The sequence below is a fragment of the Lingula anatina genome, chromosome 8, assembly GCF_051362555.1.
Source record: "Lingula anatina isolate TDL-2025a chromosome 8, LinAna3.0, whole genome shotgun sequence".
NCBI classification, from domain to species: domain Eukaryota; kingdom Metazoa; phylum Brachiopoda; class Lingulata; order Lingulida; family Lingulidae; genus Lingula; species Lingula anatina.
The window spans coordinates 539,101-557,238 of NC_141774.1; the positions used below are offsets into that span (position 1 = coordinate 539,101).

Below are 18,138 nucleotides of genomic sequence, written 5' to 3' on the forward strand. Positions count from 1 at the left end.
GTCAGCGTATGTGTTCGTAGGACTACATGTATGTTTTATGTTTATTTTAGTTCCACGGGAATAATATTTCGTCGGAACCGAATGGGAATAAAGATTTTACCACCAACTTGATACAGTTTTTATTTATTTATTTAAAGACACGTGCTGCTACAATCACAGCAAAAGGAAACATGCATGATCAGCTCTGGTAGGCCAATAAAACAACGAGAATTGAGCTTTGGTTAGTATCCTATGAGGAACAGACAAACAATATATTAAAATCCGGTTTCAAGAGAAACATCAATGCATGGGAACAAGTAACATCAGACGAAAGTGGTATCTAAATACACAAACGAAGGAGTCTGCAAAACCAACTAGAAAGCAGCAGCTGCGCAGGTAGGCAAGAGGGATAATGCAAAAAAAAGTCCTAAAAGCAGCCCCCTTTTCTAGTTGACAGTGCCAGTGATCCTTCCTAGTACGATTTGGCCAGACAAGTTATACCAATAGAAATCCACAAGGCGACTACATAGTTCTCATTGTTTCCAATGGACGAACAAGCACAAAACATTTACAGCATGTGACAACTACAGGAAAAGTCATCTTGGAATCATCTTAAAACACCTTATGCCCTTTTTTATTATCTTATGTCACCAGAATAACACCAGAAATTAATTATGTACTTCCAAAATAGTAACAATTGATGAATTACAATCATATGAAAGTCCAACAGCTCAAAAAAGGTAAATTATGCCATAATTTTAAAATAGCGACAGGCTCTTGGATTTGAACAACAGAAAAACTAACAATAGTCACTTTAAAGTCAAATCAGCCATGCTGGTCTCTTGCACTTAATCTATGTCTGGCAAAATCATTTTAAAATTGTTATTTAACATATTTTTGGACTAATTTGACTTCAAGATGTATGCAAGCGAAGGTGAAGACGTAAGCCTATATTGATGTTGGGGCCTTTTAATATTTTCTTTTTGTATTATATCTCACAAGAGATAAGACACATGACTTCCAGAACTAAAATGATAAGAAACGATGTATAACATGCTAGTGTAAGAGCAAGAGCTTCAAATTGATGAGTTATGCCTTAGCCGTATTTCAAAATTGTGACCGGCGGCCATCTTGGATCAGAGGATCAAAATGGCTACCAATTGTCTCCAAAGCACCAAGTATGTGTTCTTTACCTTTAATTAAGCCATTTTGGTCTCTTACACTTGTTTCAAGCTTTTTAGAATGTTATAAAACATTTCGTACTAATTAGACTACATGACACATGTAAGTCTATGTGACAACTTAAGCCTACATGTATATTGATTTTGGAGGCTAAAATAGTTTGTACTCACATTTTATGAAACAGATAATGTATAATTCTGCACCAGAAAATAATATAAAGCGACATATTACTCATTAACAAAGATGTAATACATATAGTTTCAAAATAGTGAATTATGCCCTATTTCGAAATGGTTTTTGCGGCCATCTTGGATTTAAGGGACAAAAAGGCCACCAATGACCTCCATAATGGTAAAAATGAGTTCTCTCGCTCATAACATAGTCCAATATTGATGGTATATAACAAAAAAATTGCATTGAAATATATTTGAATATGGGTTATCAATACCCATGGTTCTGCAGCGTTCACACATATCTTGGTAGGCACTTAAAACACCCCCTTTGTCCTTTCAAATCACCTTCTATCACCAAAACAATATCAAAAATGACTTTTTCACCACCAAAATAGTAGGAATCGATATATATATCAAGTACCTGTACATATAGACCAAGCGCTTCAAAATTCACCATAAAATAGCGAAATTATGTCCACTTTCAAAATGGCGGTTGGCGGCCATCTTGGATTTGAGGCACAAAATGGCCACCAATTGTTTCCATAATATCAGAAATGGGTTCCTTGTCCCTCATTTAGTCAGGTTTGATAATCTATACATGTTTCTAGGCCAAATATTAATGGAAATATGAAATATTAAATATTTTGGCACCAAATTGGCATAATTTAGAGGGCGTCTCTTTGGATAAAAAATTTTCTTTTGGCCCAAGGAACATTTATGCCAAGTTAGACATTTGTACTACAAAATGCAGCATTTGGCCAATTTTTGGTCCTTAACAAGCCTACTATCACTTTTCCATTATTAATGACTCATAGGGTTCTGATAGTGTTTAGCTTGCACAAATGTCCACAGCGCTCAATTAATGATCGTGTTTCTATCAGACAATTCCGTGGTAACATATGTTCTTTCTTACGCTTTTTTTACTTCAAACGGTTATCACTTTATTTGCTTACAAAACAGAAACGCGTGGGCGTAAAATTGGGACATTTGTGGATTTTTATGTACAGACACACATGTGTCTGTACATATTGCCATCACCTGCGTCTGTCGTCGCCGATGCCGATGCCAGCGCCGTCCATTTTCCTTGAAAACACGATAAGTGGAGGGCAGTACTGTTTTACTTTTTGGCTTTATACTTACAGAGCTGATCAAAATTTGAAAAAAAAAAACTATTTTGGGCACTGCTCCCATGATGACCATTTAAGAAAAACCATGTCACTTACTGTTCTCAAACTTACAGGAAAGAAACATGGGACTAAAATGTAGCTTCAGTAGGCAATGCAATCTGCCAGTTAAACAGTTTTTTTGTGAAAATTTGATTTTTCACATATTGGCATTTTCAAGGTGTGACTTTGAAGTTCCACAGGCTTGAAGACCCATGCTTGTCACATTTTCTGAAAATCCATGATACGTATATTTTATTATTAAAAATTGATTGTCATTATGCTGGTAACCATTATGTAATATTGCATTAGAATAGAAGAAAACACAATTTTGGGTGCTGCTGCCATGATGACCATTATGGGAAAACCATGTTACTTATGATTGCCAAACTTTCAAAAAAGAAATACAGGACTAAAATGTAGCCTGAGTTGGAAAAGCAGTCTAATTGACTTCTTTTTCTGGAAGTTTTACATTTTCAAAGGGTGAACTTGAACTCCCATGGACCTGAAGCCTTATGTTTGTTACACATTTTACTTACATTGGTATTACCTGTTGAGCATAATTAAAATTTGATGTTGAATTTGCAGTTTAACATAATGTACTTTTGCATCAGAATTGACAGTAGCCTATTTTGTTATTTCCTGCTTTTTGTCTGTACATTTGACAGCTTTGCTGCCTTGTTGTTCTATACACATGTAAGTTTTAAAAAATTGGATAATACATCGAATTCATTCAATTTCATTTTTTGAGACTTGAACTTGTGAAATGCACCTCTATATTGGGTTTGGGTGAGTTACCGGGTAGTGCTTTAATAGACCGTGACCTCTTGCAGACACGGGCTCTGGATATGACTTGAAGGTGCATTTGCTAAGTACTGTGGAAATACGAGAAACCATCAGTCTGCTGTCATGTTTAATAGAGAGAAAGAGTAAAGTCTCGTGAAGAATAAATTACTACGTATACCAGTAGTATACAGACCAGGGGCGGATCCAGGACTTTTTGAAGGAGGGGTCCGGGAATGCGACTCTAACGTGGGGTTTGGAGGGGGGAGGGTGCAATTTAGTATGGTTAAGAACTATGATTCAGCAAAATTCTAATTTCAAGGGGGGACCATTGGTGTGAATATCTATTTCAGAAATCGGAAGGGGATCAGGGTCTCCTTACCCCCCCCCCCCTCTAAATCTGTCACTGGTACAGACCATTACAATACATTGCATTATGCAGCAGTAGTATTGTGAGCAACCCCAGTGGCAGATTTATGGGGAGGTGTCGGGGGTCCTGACCCCCTTTGATTTCTGAAAAAAACACACCAATAGTCCTGTCTTAAAATTAGAATCTTGATCGACTAGTTCTAAACCAAATGGTACCAAATGGCACCGTTCACCCTCTAAATTACCAAAATTTTCTAGGCTTTTCAGTGGTGTGTGTGTGTGTGGGGGGGGGGGGGGTGGTCAACTTTGCATCCGTTTGCCATCTAAATTACCAACATTTTCCAGGCCCTTCAGTTGTGTGTGTGTGTGGGGGGGGGGGGGTCGACTTTGCATCTGCGGACCCCCCCTCCTTTATATAACCCTGGATCTGCCCCTGAACCCTCTCCCCTTACGTACCTCAGTGTGCTGTGCAGGTGTAGGCAAGACCTCATTCAGTGATAGAAATTCTGAGGGCAGATGTGTAACTACAAATGGCACAATGTGCATGTATATACAGTTGCTACATAGATGAAAAGATTAAAAGTTTATCAAACTATATCGTGAAATTATTTCAAAGGATTTTCTAAATGCTTAACTTTAAAGATTGTCAGAAGTCAAACAGTTTTGCCAGGATGTGCATATTTATCACCATGTTGTAGCACAAATGGAAAGAGGCCTTATCTGCATAGCTTGTAATGTCAAAAACAGAGACAACCCTCCCCCCCCCCCCACCCTCCTCCCAGTGCATGTATTGGTTCATGTCTTAGTATATAAAATGTATTACCAAATACTGTATGTAAAGGTGAAGCAGTTTGTGTCTATGATGTACATATACTGTTGTATTGTAATGTCAGTCATCATACAGTTTATTTTAACCTTTTACTTTAGTACAGTGTATATATACTATAAAATGTATTACCAAATACTGTATGTAAAGGTGAAGCAGTTTGTGTCTATGATGTACATATACTGTTGTATTGTAATGTCAGTCATCATACAGTTTATTTTAACCTTTTACTTAGTACAGTGTATATATACTATAAAATGTATTACCAGATACTGTATGTACAGGTGAAGCAGTTTGTGTCTATGATGTACATATACTGTTGTATTGTAATGTCAATCATCATACAGTTTATTTTAACCTTTTACTTAGTACAGTGTATATATACTATAAAATGTATTACCAGATACTGTATGTAAAGGTGAAGCAGTTTGTGTCTATGATGTACATATACTGTTGTATTGTAATGTCAGTCATCATACAGTTTATTTTAACCTTTTACTTTAGTACAGTGTATATATACTATAAAATGTATTACCAGATACTGTATGTACAGGTGAAGCAGTTTGTGTCTATGATGTACATATACTGTTGTATTGTAATGTCAGTCATCACACAGTACAGTGTATATATACTATAAAATGTATTACCAGATACTGTATGTACAGGTGAAGCAGTTTTTGTCTATGATGTACATATACTGTTGTATTGTAATGTCAGTCATCATACAGTTTATTTTAACCTTTTACTTAGTACAGTGTATATATACTATAAAATGTATTACCAAATACTGTATGTAAAGGTGAAGCAGTTTGTGTCTATGATGTACATATACTGTTGTATTGTAATGTCAATCATCATACAGTTTATTTTAACCTTTTACTTAGTACAGTGTATATATACTATAAAATGTATTACCAGATACTGTATGTACAGGTGAAGCAGTTTGTGTCTATGATGTACATATACTTTTGTATTGTAATGTCAGTCATCATACAGTTTATTTTAACCTTTTACTTAGTACAGTATATATATACTATAAAATGTATTACCAAATACTGCATGTACAGGTGAAGCAGTTTGTGTCTATGATGTACATATACTGTTGTATTGTAATGTCAGTCATCATACAGTTTATTTTAACCTTTTACTTTAGAACAGTGTATATATACTATAAAATGTATTACCAGATACTGCATGTACAGGTGAAGCAGTTTGTGTCTATGATGTACACATACTGTTGTATTGTAATGTCAGTCATCATACAGTTTATTTTAACCTTTTACTTTAGAACAGTGTATATATACTATAAAATGTATTACCAGATACTGTATGTAAAGGTGAAGCAGTTTGTGTCTATGATGTACATATACTGTTGTATTGTAATGTCAGTCATCATACAGTTTATTTTAACCTTTTACTTTAGTACAGTGTATATATACTATAAAATGTATTACCAGATACTGTATGTACAGGTGAAGCAGTTTGTGTCTATGATGTACATATACTGTTGTATTGTAATGTCAGTCATCACACAGTACAGTGTATATATACTATAAAATGTATTACCAGATACTGTATGTACAGGTGAAGCAGTTTGTGTCTATGATGTACATATACTGTTGTATTGTAATGTCAGTCATCATACAGTTTATTTTAACCTTTTACTTAGTACAGTGTATATATACTATAAAATGTATTACCAGATACTGTATGTAAAGGTGAAGCAGTTTGTGTCTATGATGTACACATACTGTTGTATTGTAATGTCAGTCATCATACAGTTTATTTTAACCTTTTACTTAGTACAGTGTATATATACTATAAAATGTATTACCAGATACTGCATGTACAGGTGAAGCAGTTTGTGTCTATGATGTACATATACTGTTGTATTGTAATGTCAGTCATCATACAGTTTATTTTAACCTTTTACTTAGTACAGACAGTGTGTATATATATATATTAGTCACTCAGAAAAACAAATGTTGTCTCTTTCAGATAATTTGCCAATAGAAACCTTTGATTATTATGCAATCATTGAGTAAGAAAAATTCTCTCTTACATTTCAGTTAGGACAGGAAGATAAATGTTCCAGTATAAGTGATAGTAACCATGGCAACAGCAAGGCCCAGCCCTGATCAGGAGAATTTTTTTCGCATGAGTGTTTTAATCCTGGATTATGCCTTGAATGTATTGCAAGATGCTCTTCAGAAAGAACTTGAAAAAAGGTATCCCAATTTATTTGACCCGAGCACTGGGTTGTTATGTGGGGTGCTTGGTGATGGAACTGTCAGGACAAAACTGGATGGACTTGTACGATCAAGAGTACTTAATGTACACCAACAAAACCAGCTGTATCCTGGTGGAAACCCCTCCTCATCAGTAACTGTTGGCGATTTAGACATCACACTGACTGTGCTTTTGCTGAGAAACATCACAACATTGAATCCAAGTCCAGGGTTGAATGTATGGGACAACCCCTCTGACGGAGACACATCAAGAGAAGCTACGATTGGAAGAGTTAAAAGATATCGAAACATTGTGTATGGCCATGCTAACAAGGCAGCAATTAGTGATCAAGATTTCAGGGCACATTTCTCAGGGCTCAAGTCCAATTTGCTGCATCTCTCTAGTATGTACACCAATGAGGACTATGATGCCATATTGTCTAAACCTCTTGATGCTGCTTTATTGGAGAGAAACCAGAGCATTCTGAAAGAATGGTATGATAATGACAAAGATGTGAAAGATCAGTTGATGAACATGCAATCTACAATGGAAGAAATTCCTGAACAAATCATAAATGTGTTGAAAGGAAGTGAAGAAACTATTCTAAAGAAGATGGACAGTAACTCACGGAAAACACAAAATCAACATGAGGAAATCTCTCAAGGCATCACACAGATGGACATAGGTCAGTCAGAGATGGCCGACCAACTCAGACAGTCACAGAAGTGCATTGAAGAGGTCAAAGATGCACAGAAACAAGACTCACAGAAAATACAAGCTCAGCTAGAAAAAGGAGCAGAAGAACGTGCATCTTTAAGATCAATGCTAGGTCAGCAATTCCAAATAACAAAAGGTATGATCATATGTATTTTATGGTTTAGACATTTTCTTTAATATCAGTGAAATTTATGCACGGTTGAATTTCTGTGGTTGACATTCTGATTCAGGAACAACTCCATCTCTGACATTTTCTTGCCTCTAATTGAGTTTGAAATGTTTACAACATAACACTGCAGATAAAATACAACTTGAGACCTTCTATTTTGTTTTCAGAAATGCAAGAGAATGTCCAGACAATATGTGACAGATACCGAGATACACCAGAATTTCAAAAAATTCCAGGTAGTATGCAGCAATAAATTCAAGCCAGAAGAAAGCTAACTGAATATTTTTTTATTAAACTTTAATTTTGAATATAATAATAAGAAAACCCATGAGTGTATCATGCAAAATATAACTTAAGAGAATATAGGTGAAAGGTTTCACCAGGCAGCTTACTTTGTTACATTTCTCTTGAATCCTCCCCAAAACCAACTACCAAAAAGAATACATTCATATTGTAAAGTAGGGAAAAGTTCTGCAACTTGTATGTCATAGATTACTTTATGCCTATAAAATTTCTTAATTTCAAATTCCAGGCTCAGTGGATGTCACTGTCCATATGAGCATCAGTCCTTCGGGAATGGAAGCAGTCAAATCATCAGCCATCTTCTCCAGTAGTCAGAAGACACCAAGTCCAGAGGACACTCAGCCAGACAGGGAAGCCTTATCCTCAGTGACAGGTGATGGAAGTGACACAAACCAGATCACTGGTATACCTCTTCACCTGGATGATCCACCAAGCAAGAATATTACTCAGACAGTGAACTCTAATGAAGCACCAACTGCCTCATCTCCTCCAGAAAATACCACCCCTCTATGTGAAGCCAGAGACTTACACTTCATGAAAATTAGTGATCTTGTACTGTCTAGAGCAACCAATTTTGAAGAAATTAAAATAGCATTTAAACTTCTAGAGAAACACCATGCAATGGTTTATGATACAAAGCGCCAGTGTTTTATCTTCCGCTTGGTTTGTCCGTCAGTGCACTCACTGGACCAGCTGTGGCAAAGTTATCGCAGCGGTGAGCTACAGGCTGCTGCAGAGGAAGGTTTTGTCAGCATCAAGAACCTGGAGGAGTTGGGCCTGAGCCGAAAGGACATCACTTTGTGGGTAGAAATGGATGAAGATGATTACAGTGAATGTAGGAAATACATAAAGGAAAAGACAGAGTTGAAAGGTTTCAATTTTTTTTTTTTTGAACTTCATCTGAAAAGTTATATATATATATATATATATATATATGATATCAGATAAGAGATACTCCTTTGTCATTTATACTTTACTGCTTGCTCTATAGTATAATGTCAGTACTTCAAGTTGAGCTTTTATTTATTTATTTTTTTTAATTATTTTTTTTTTAATTTATGGTTAAGCTATTTAGTAAACGACCTCCCACACACACACACACTCAAACAAACACACAGGCACTCTCATAGTAAATTTAAAGTATTTTTTTAAATCAGCAACAGGTTTAATGAATAAGTTATGAAGTCATGATAAATTATGATTAAAGATCATAGTATTTATGAATTAAAACCCCTTTACTTTTGTTTCAACAAATTATAGCAATGATTTACGAAGACTTGAAGATGACAGTTCGTAAAGGTCCACATGGCTGTGCAGAGCAGACTATATACGGCATACGTCAAGCCCTGATGGCAGCTTTCAGTCTACGGAAAGAAGACATTCTGATCAAATGGTGGGACTACGGCAGCCCTGGGGATTTGGCTGTCATATGTTATGGCATACAACCTCATCACGTGGATCACATTGAAGACAATATCCAGGATTTACCCAAAGATGTCCTCCATGAGCTTGGAGTATTGACCATCACCATCGGCACACAGACTTTACGAGTAGCAGGTCAGATATTTTACATTTATTTGCAACCTGTTAAGGCAGGAGGATATGTTCCAGTAGAAGTGACAGTAACCATGGCAACAGCAAGGTCCAGTCCTGACCAGGATAATTTTTTTCGTATGACTGTTTTAACTCTAGATTATGCCTTGAAAGTTTTGCAAGATGTTCTTCAGAAAGAGCTTAGAACAGAGTATCCTAATTTATTTGACCCGAGCACTGGGTTGTTATGTCGGGTGCTTGGTGATGCAACTGTCAGGACAAAACTGGATAGACTAGTACGGTCAAGATTGCTTAATGCACATCAACAAAACCAGCTGTATCCTGGTGGAAACCCCTCCCCATCAGTGACTGTTGGTGATTTAGACATCACACTGACTGTGCTTTTGCTGAGAAATATCACGACATTGAATCCACGTCCAGGGTTAAAATCATGGGACAACCCCTCTGACTTAGACACATCAAGAGAAGCCACAATTGGGAGAGTTAAAAGATATCGAAATATCGTGTATGGCCATGCTAACAAAGCAGCAATCAGTGATCAAGATTTCAGGGTACATTTTTCAGGGCTCAAGTGCAACCTCCTGTCTCTCTCTAGTAATTACACCAATGAGGATTATGATGCCATATTGTGTCAACCTCTTGATGCTGCTTTACTGGAGAGAAACCAGATCATTCTGAAAGAATGGTGTGATTATGACAAAGATGTGAAAGATTGCTTGATGAGCATGCACGCTTCATTGAAGGAAAGTCACGAACAAATCATACATGGATTGAAAGAAGGTAAAACAAAGTTGCAGGACCATGTGGAACAGGTTCAAAAGAGAAGTGAAGACACTATTCTCAAGAAGATGGACAGTGACACACGGAATACCCATAATCAACTTGAGGAAATCTCTCAAGGTATCACACAGATGGACATAGGTCAGTCAGAGATGACCGACCAACTCAGACAGTCACAAAGGTTCATGGAAGAGGTCAAAGATGCACAGGAAGAAGACTCACATAATATCTTAGCTCAGCTGGAAAAAGGAGCAGAAGAACTTGCATCTTTAAGATCAACGCAAGGTCTGCAACTCCAAATAACAAAAGGTATGACCATATGTATTTTATGGTTTAGACATTTTCTTTAATATCAGTGAAATTTATGCACGGTTGAATTTTTTTGGTTGACATGTTGATTCAGGAACAACTCTATCTTTGACATTTTCTTGACTCTAATTGAGTTTGAAATGATGTTTACAACATAACACTGTAGACAAAATACAACATGAGACCTTCAATTTTGTTTTAGAAATGCAAGAGAATGTCCAGACAATATGTGACAGAAACCGAGATACACCAGAATTTCAGAAAATTCTAGGTAGTATGCAGCGATAAATTCAAGCTAGAAAAAAACTAATTGAGTATTTTTTAATTAAACTTTATTTTAGAATATAATGATAAGAAAACCCATGAGTGTATCATGCAAAATATAACTTAAGAGAATGCAGGTGAAGGATTTTACCAGGCAGCTTACTTTGTTACATTTATGTTGAATCCTCCCCAAAACCAACTACCAAAAAGAATGCATTCATATTGTGAAGTAGGGAAAAAGTTTTGCAACTTGTATGTCATAGATTACTTTATGCCTAAAATTTCTTAATTTCAAATTCCAGGCTCAGTGGATCTTGACATCCATATGAAAATCAGTCCTTCAGGAATGGAAGCAGTCAAATCATCAGCTATCTTCTCCAGTAGTCAGAAGACACCAAGTCCAGAGGACACTCAGCCAGACAGGGAAGCCTTAGCCCAAGTGACAAGTGATAGAAGTGACACAGACCAGACCACTGGTATACCACCTCACCCGGATGATGAGGCAAGCAAGAACATTACTCAGACAGTGAACTATAATGAAGCACCAACTACCTCATCAGCAGCTGTTCATGTGCCTCTTCCAAAAGATACCACCCCCCTGTGTGAAGCCAAAGACAGGAGCTTCCTCGTCATATGTGAACAATTAATATGTAACCTTGAAGACAAAGAAAAAGCAGTAAAACTGATGGAGAGATGCCATGCAATGATTTATGATACAAAGTGCCAGTGTTTTATCATTCGCTTGGTTTGTCCATCAGTGCACTCACTGGACCAGCTATGGCAAAGTTATCGCTGCGGTGAGCTACAGGCTGCTGTGGAGGACAGTTTTGTCAGCACCAAGAACCTGGAAGATTTGGGCCTAAGCCAAGAAGATGTCAATCTCCGGGTTGAAATTGATGAAGATGATTACACCGAATGCAGGAAATACTTAAAGGAGAAAGCAGGATTTGAAGGTAACTATTTTTCATTTATGTAATTTTATTTAATTGAAATTGTCTTGAAAGAGACTTTGTACTACTATAAGGGGCAGATTCCTTTCCTTACCTTTTTATTCACCCTGCCCCCCTCCCCCCCCCAAAAAAAAAAAAAAAACATATCGACCTGTAGCCAGATATTTCAAAAAGGGGGTTCTTTTTCTGAAACAAGTGGATCTGTATTCCATAAAAACGTCATGTACCTAAGATCAAATTTTACCCAGAGTGGACCTTTTCCCAGCAAAGGGGCGGTTCTTTCCAACCCCAGAACCCCCCTTGACTACGGACATGTATATATTGTTTAAAAATCAAAACGTAGAAGGGAATATGTTAATTTAATATTAAATAAATCAATAAATAATAAATTAACATAATGATTAAAATATGATGCAAGACCTAAATACTATGTTATATAAGCCCTAGGCCACACACTCAGTTGTCAGACCGTCTCATGTAATAATCAGCTACATATTTATTGTGGTGTCGACAGAGGAACTTTTAAAAGACATTTAAGGGGAAAGTTCAACAGACGGTTGATGGCATTTAAATTCACAGGGTCCAATAAGACACTTTTTATGTACAGGCACAGGTGTGTCTGTACATATAGCCATCACCTGCGTCTTTCGTTGCCGACGTCAACATCGTCGACGTTGCCGTGCACTTTCATTGAAGATAACACACACCTGATGAATATTCATAATACACAGTCAAGTAAGATAATCAGCATGATCTGGCCATTTTCATAAAAGTTATGCTGTTTTTTTTTCACTTTTTTCAGCATGTATACAACACAGATATAAAAAAAGTGGAAAAATATTTTACCAGTGACATTGAAAATTACAGAACTCATGAATATAATTGGTTTCTTTTTCTGTTGTACATTTTTTAATTTTTTTCCTTTCACGTATTGGCATTTTCAATTTGGGACTTAGGGCGCATTCCCAGAGATTTAGATCGATCCAGAGATTTAGATTTAGATCGACCTAACTCCCTAGGGGTTCACGCAAAATTTCAGTCAGCCGAGCGCGCACCATAGTTAATTACCCCCTTACAGCAGGCGGGACAGACGCTTAGGCCAGCTAAGCCGACAGTAATCTAGTGAGACTCCCACATGGATAGATCGATCTAAAATCTATGGGAATGCGGTCTTATAGAGCTACCACGTGCATTTTAAAATGTCCATGTTATTAAAAGTAACTAATTGATGATAATTATCCAGTTACTCAATATGTAATATTGTATCAAAATTGACAAAAAACTCCTTCATGCACTGTCACCACTAGAATGTATATTTCAATCATCATATTTAAAAAATGAATGTAGCTGCAGATAGTAAAATATATCCATTTGAATTCATGAAAGACTGACTTTGCTGCAGCTACCAATTCCATGTTTAAAAGATGAAACCGACCATGTTTTTTCAGAAATCTATGAAATTCCACTTTTATTTAAAATTGCATAAAAATGTCATTTGTTGCCCGCTCATTTTTTTTTTTTTTTTTTTTTTTTTTTGCTTTGCATAGCTTTCTAGTTTAAACTACGCTCCATGTTTTGGAAAATCAACAAAATGCTTTTTATTGCCATCCTTTTAAAACTTTACATACACTTAAAAGTAGATTTATCCCCTTAAATATATTTTTTTGGAGCGTACCTGATGTTGATATTTCCATTGGAGCTTTTAGAAAAAAGGTTCCTGTTATAATGACTGACCAGTCACTTAAACATAAAACCAACCTTCATAAATGTTATCAAAGGTGGTATCCAAGTGCAAAGAGGCAAAGATAAACTATTCACGAGCAAGAGAATTTGCCTTTTCCCCTTTTTCCCACAGTGGGAACTCAAGAACTGGATTTCTTTCTTTCGAATGGGATTAGGAAACCATGCAATTTTTATACCTTGCTAACTTACATGTAAATCCACAACGATCGGTTTATCAGGTTTAGAAAAAGAAACAACATGTTTTTTTTGGCAGAAAAAGAAAGTTTGCATTTGCAACGTATGTTTGATCTTATAAAATAAAGTTTGCATTTATTTGGAAAATTAATGAATATTAATGTGGGGTAACTGGCAAGGTGCTGTGATGTTATTGAAAGAGGGTCCTACGCTAAGTGTTTGTGCAGACATTTATATTCCACAGGAGTAAAAGTAGTAAAAGGAGTAAATGTATCAAACACCAGTATATATAGGTTTTTAATGGCTCTGAAATTTCCCTAAGTTGCACTGCGAGGGAATATTTTATCCATTTCCATCCTTAAATATTTCCTAATGGCCTACGTTCACTTGATTCTCTGATTTTTAAAGGCAGTTTCGCCAACATGTTCCTGGGAAAGTTTGGAAGCAACCCGATAGACCTTCAGGCTCCTACATCTTAAGCCTCGGTCACAACCGGACGCACGAATTTCAGGATCGTATGTCTCCTGCGATTTTTGGGTGTTGCGGAGGCCGTGGAGTTCGTTGATGTAGAGGAAAGTCTGACTTGCTAGTCGCAAGGGCCACATGAGATGTCCTTTCAAGCAGGGACGCTAATTGCAAGGAGCAATGGCCGTGAGTTTGTCTTGCTTCCTGTGTACGTGGTTCACACTCACCACTTACAGAGGGAATGCAACGCATGGCGAAAGTAGTGCCCTTTTGCGTCAGTTTTGCTTCACACTTGCCTCACACGTTTGCGAACGTCAGTTTTGCTTTCAGTTCTCTTCTTTTGAAATCGTTGAGACATTGGAGAGTATATGTAACTCATGCTTTATTTCAAACGTTCAGTTCAGTAACAATTTGCCATTCACATCGCTTATGTCGGTACAGCAAATGGACAAGTCAACAAATCAGCATGACAGCAAGCAAGGTTTTGAAGTTGATAATCAAACTAATGCGTTCTCGTATTTAACATTTACTGTATTTTTAAATATTATTAAAATATTAATGGCCACACCCTACCAGGTGCTCTATCTTATATACCAATTTTTTACCTTTATTATTTATACATACAACTAATAAATACACTTTGCAAACACATTTGATAAGATAAAGACTTACATTATGATTTCTCCGCAGAACGGTTACATACATCATACTACGTTGGGAAATACGGTAAACTGCAGGAGAGACCCTACTTGTACAGATTCCTGTAGCGTTATGACTCGGTAACATTCAAAATAGGCGCGCTACTCACGCAAGTAATGAAAACTACTCACAACTAACTGGTACATCTAAAACAAGGAATCTAGTACTTACACCTTGTTTATATAAAGCAAGGAATCTGGCACTAACACTTCTTCCCCCTCCCTTTTTCTACTATGTAAGCTTCTTTCTCCTGTCTTATGGAGGCATATCAGAAACTAAATTAAGCAAAATTTTTGAAAATTGTTATACACGTTACACAGTCGACGTTCATTGTAAAGACACGAGCGTGCGTCGTGAGCACGACTTTTATACACCAGGCGTGGGGGTAACGCACGTGCGATGCATTCTCGGTGTGCTCTCGAATTTGTTCGTTAATTGTGAGGGCGTGCGCCTTACTCAACACGCAAAGGGCACTTGATCCTTCATTGCTTATGACGTGCGTCTTGCACAACGAGCAATCTCTCTTGCCATCTCCGTGCGAGGGGAGCAAGTTACGCTTGCGCCTTTGCTGTTCGCAGGCTATTCGTAGAATCTTTTAGACATGTCCAACATCCTCCGCACGTGCTTACGGGCTGTCTGGGAACTGGAAATTTCGTAAGAAGGACCTACGTGGGACGTGAGATTCTGCGCAAAATTTGGACGCAAACAGCCCGTAAGAGCCCGTACAGCCGGTTGTCGGACCGAGGCCTTAGGTAAAACCTCCTTCAGAAAGGACGCCCTCCAGTGTAAAGGGGCCTTAAGGATATTGTGACCCTTCGCCCATAACTCCTTATTTACTGCCTTACATACATTCTTTTGGATAATAAATAAAACTTCTGTGTTCAGTGACTACAATTGTGACTAAATTAATTAACACACACACAGTCACACACACACAGTCACACACACACTAATACATATATATAACATGCGTGTCGTTAACGGAGTGCTAAATAAATAAATAAATAAATAAATAAATAAATAAATAAACTTGAGACGTATGAACCCCAAATCTGAGTTTCACGGCATAGCCATAAGGTATGCCGGATCATCAGGAGGTGTTTACCTTTCGTCTTTTACTTCCTTTCTTTGTTCATGCTCATTTATTTAATGTGTTTGGAGTGATTTAAAGTTTTAAAAAGTTACCCTTATCATTACCTTCTTATTTTCATGACAAAATATTCACTAACAAGAATGACATAATATCATTACTGTCATCATTATACCTTTTTGTTAACAAATACCAGAAATAGATTATGAAGACTTGAAGATGACAGTTCGTAAAGGTCCATATGGCAGTGCAGAGCAGACTATACACGGCATACGCCGAGCCCTGATGGAAGCTTTCAGTCTACGGAAAGAAGACATTCTGATCAAATGGTGGGACTATGGACGTCCTGGCGACTGTGCTGTCATATGTTATGGTATACAACCTCATCACGTGGGTCACATTGAAGGCAACATCCAGGATTTACCCAAAGATGTCCTCCGTGAGCTTGGAGTATTGACCATCACCATCGGCACACAGACTTTACGAGTAGCAGGTCAGATATTTTACATTTATTTGCAACCTTAACTTATATAATACTAAAAATGGTATGTCCAATAAAAAATATTGAACATAAAACACTTTCTAAAATACATTTTCAAGAGCTGCATTACTATTAAATTTTTGGATGTAGATGGTAAAATCAATGAATTTACTGAAAAGTGAATAAAAAAGTCCTTGAGGTTGTCACTGTTCTCGGTTTCGGCACTTTGAATACCTGGGCATTTCATATTTTATAAAATGTTCACTCCATGTTGATAAAAGGTGGTGAATTTCGTGGTCACATGTGTACATTTTTGTAGCATTTTTACACCACTCATGGCACCAACCTTGTAGTGGTATAGTATTAGTTGTTTGAAGTGCTTCTTGGGATGGAATTCCAGGATACAATATTAAAAAAATCTTTTTAATGGATTCTTATTGATTACTAAGTCTGTTGGTGGGGCTAAGGTGCTAAACCTGCTATGCATACCCCACCATTGGTCTTTATATTGCCATGTTAATGCTTGGTAACTCATTCATTTCTATGGAAGTCCGCTGTACAGATGATAATCATCCCATATAGTAAACACAATGTTGGGACAAATCCAAAAATGTACTCATCAAAAGGCCCCCGGATTTCCATGCCATTCCATTCCATTCCATTCCTGCCACGCCGGTTTGTTTGAGAAGAGTAAATAAAGTGTATCCATTGAGACTGTCCACTGAGACTGGGTTTCATGTAGATCAGGTGTACTTAGGCCTATTTATCTCAGGATAGGTCATACCTGAATGTAAGGCTTAAAAAGACTGCAGTTTTACCCTTACAATTTATTTGGTTATATATATATATATATATATATATATATATATATATATATATATATATATATATATATATATAATGGAAATGTTGATGGCCTAACTTTGAGAAGTCATATACAGTTTCTTAGGATTTCTTAAAATTTGTCATTTTGTTGTTGGTTGACCATTCGTCTGTTTTATTTGCTGCCGCTTTTAGGGTGTCAGGTGATGAGAAGGTATCTTGTGTTGTAACCGGTGGTATCGCTGCTCTGATCATCTAGTTTCCATTTCTTCCCACCTTCAAAAATACATATGAAGATAGGAGGCATGTCAAATCATTGCTTGAAACTGTTAAGTACATTGTAACAAATCGCTCCTCTTTAGTGATCAATAGGGCTTTCACGGTTCTTTGTCTCAGGCCAAAGTATCCTTTGCTCCCCTGCTTTCATTTCATCAACCTTCTGGATTCTCTGCACCACCTGTGCATTTCACATGTCCTAAAGAATTCACATGGTTGGTTTTTTTTTTCTGTGATCTAACTTGTAGTGGTTCCAGCTACTTATAAAACCCTTTCATCTGACAAATTTTCATAACTTTGAAAAAGCTCAAAAGGTTTTTTGTCATTACTTCCTGAAATGTGATATTTGAACAAACATTACCTGTTTACTTTCCGCACTTAACATATTGGAGGGGAAGGTTGGGTGGAACTTCTAAAAGTTTTAGTCTGACCCGTCTTGTATGGCTCTACCGGCAACTTATGCTGTAGGCTCTGTAGGCAATGCATTCTGTAGGCAGATACAAGTTACTGTTACTATTTCCTATCCAAGAATACAAGGGTTTTTGTTCTCAGCTCTTGGAATTAGGTCACATATAATCTCAACTTGACCACCCTTTGATATAGTCTCTGTCAGTTTATTCACCTAGGCATGACACTGT

At 36.9% G+C, this 18,138-nt stretch overlaps 1 protein-coding gene across 1 annotated transcript in view; it reads left to right on the forward strand.

The window, feature by feature from the left end:
• Nucleotides 1-18,138, forward strand: part of LOC106177707 (uncharacterized) — a 61,832-nt gene that overhangs the window by 19,858 nt on the left and 23,836 nt on the right. The window contains exons 2-8 of the mRNA XM_087019107.1: nucleotides 6,545-7,557; nucleotides 7,758-7,826; nucleotides 8,123-8,764; nucleotides 9,154-10,536; nucleotides 10,739-10,807; nucleotides 11,103-11,753; nucleotides 16,118-16,414. Coding sequence (XP_086875233.1) covers nucleotides 6,588-7,557; nucleotides 7,758-7,826; nucleotides 8,123-8,764; nucleotides 9,154-10,536; nucleotides 10,739-10,807; nucleotides 11,103-11,753; nucleotides 16,118-16,414 — 4,081 coding nt within the window. The 5' untranslated portion in view covers nucleotides 6,545-6,587. The remainder of the gene's footprint in view (nucleotides 1-6,544; nucleotides 7,558-7,757; nucleotides 7,827-8,122; nucleotides 8,765-9,153; nucleotides 10,537-10,738; nucleotides 10,808-11,102; nucleotides 11,754-16,117; nucleotides 16,415-18,138) is intronic.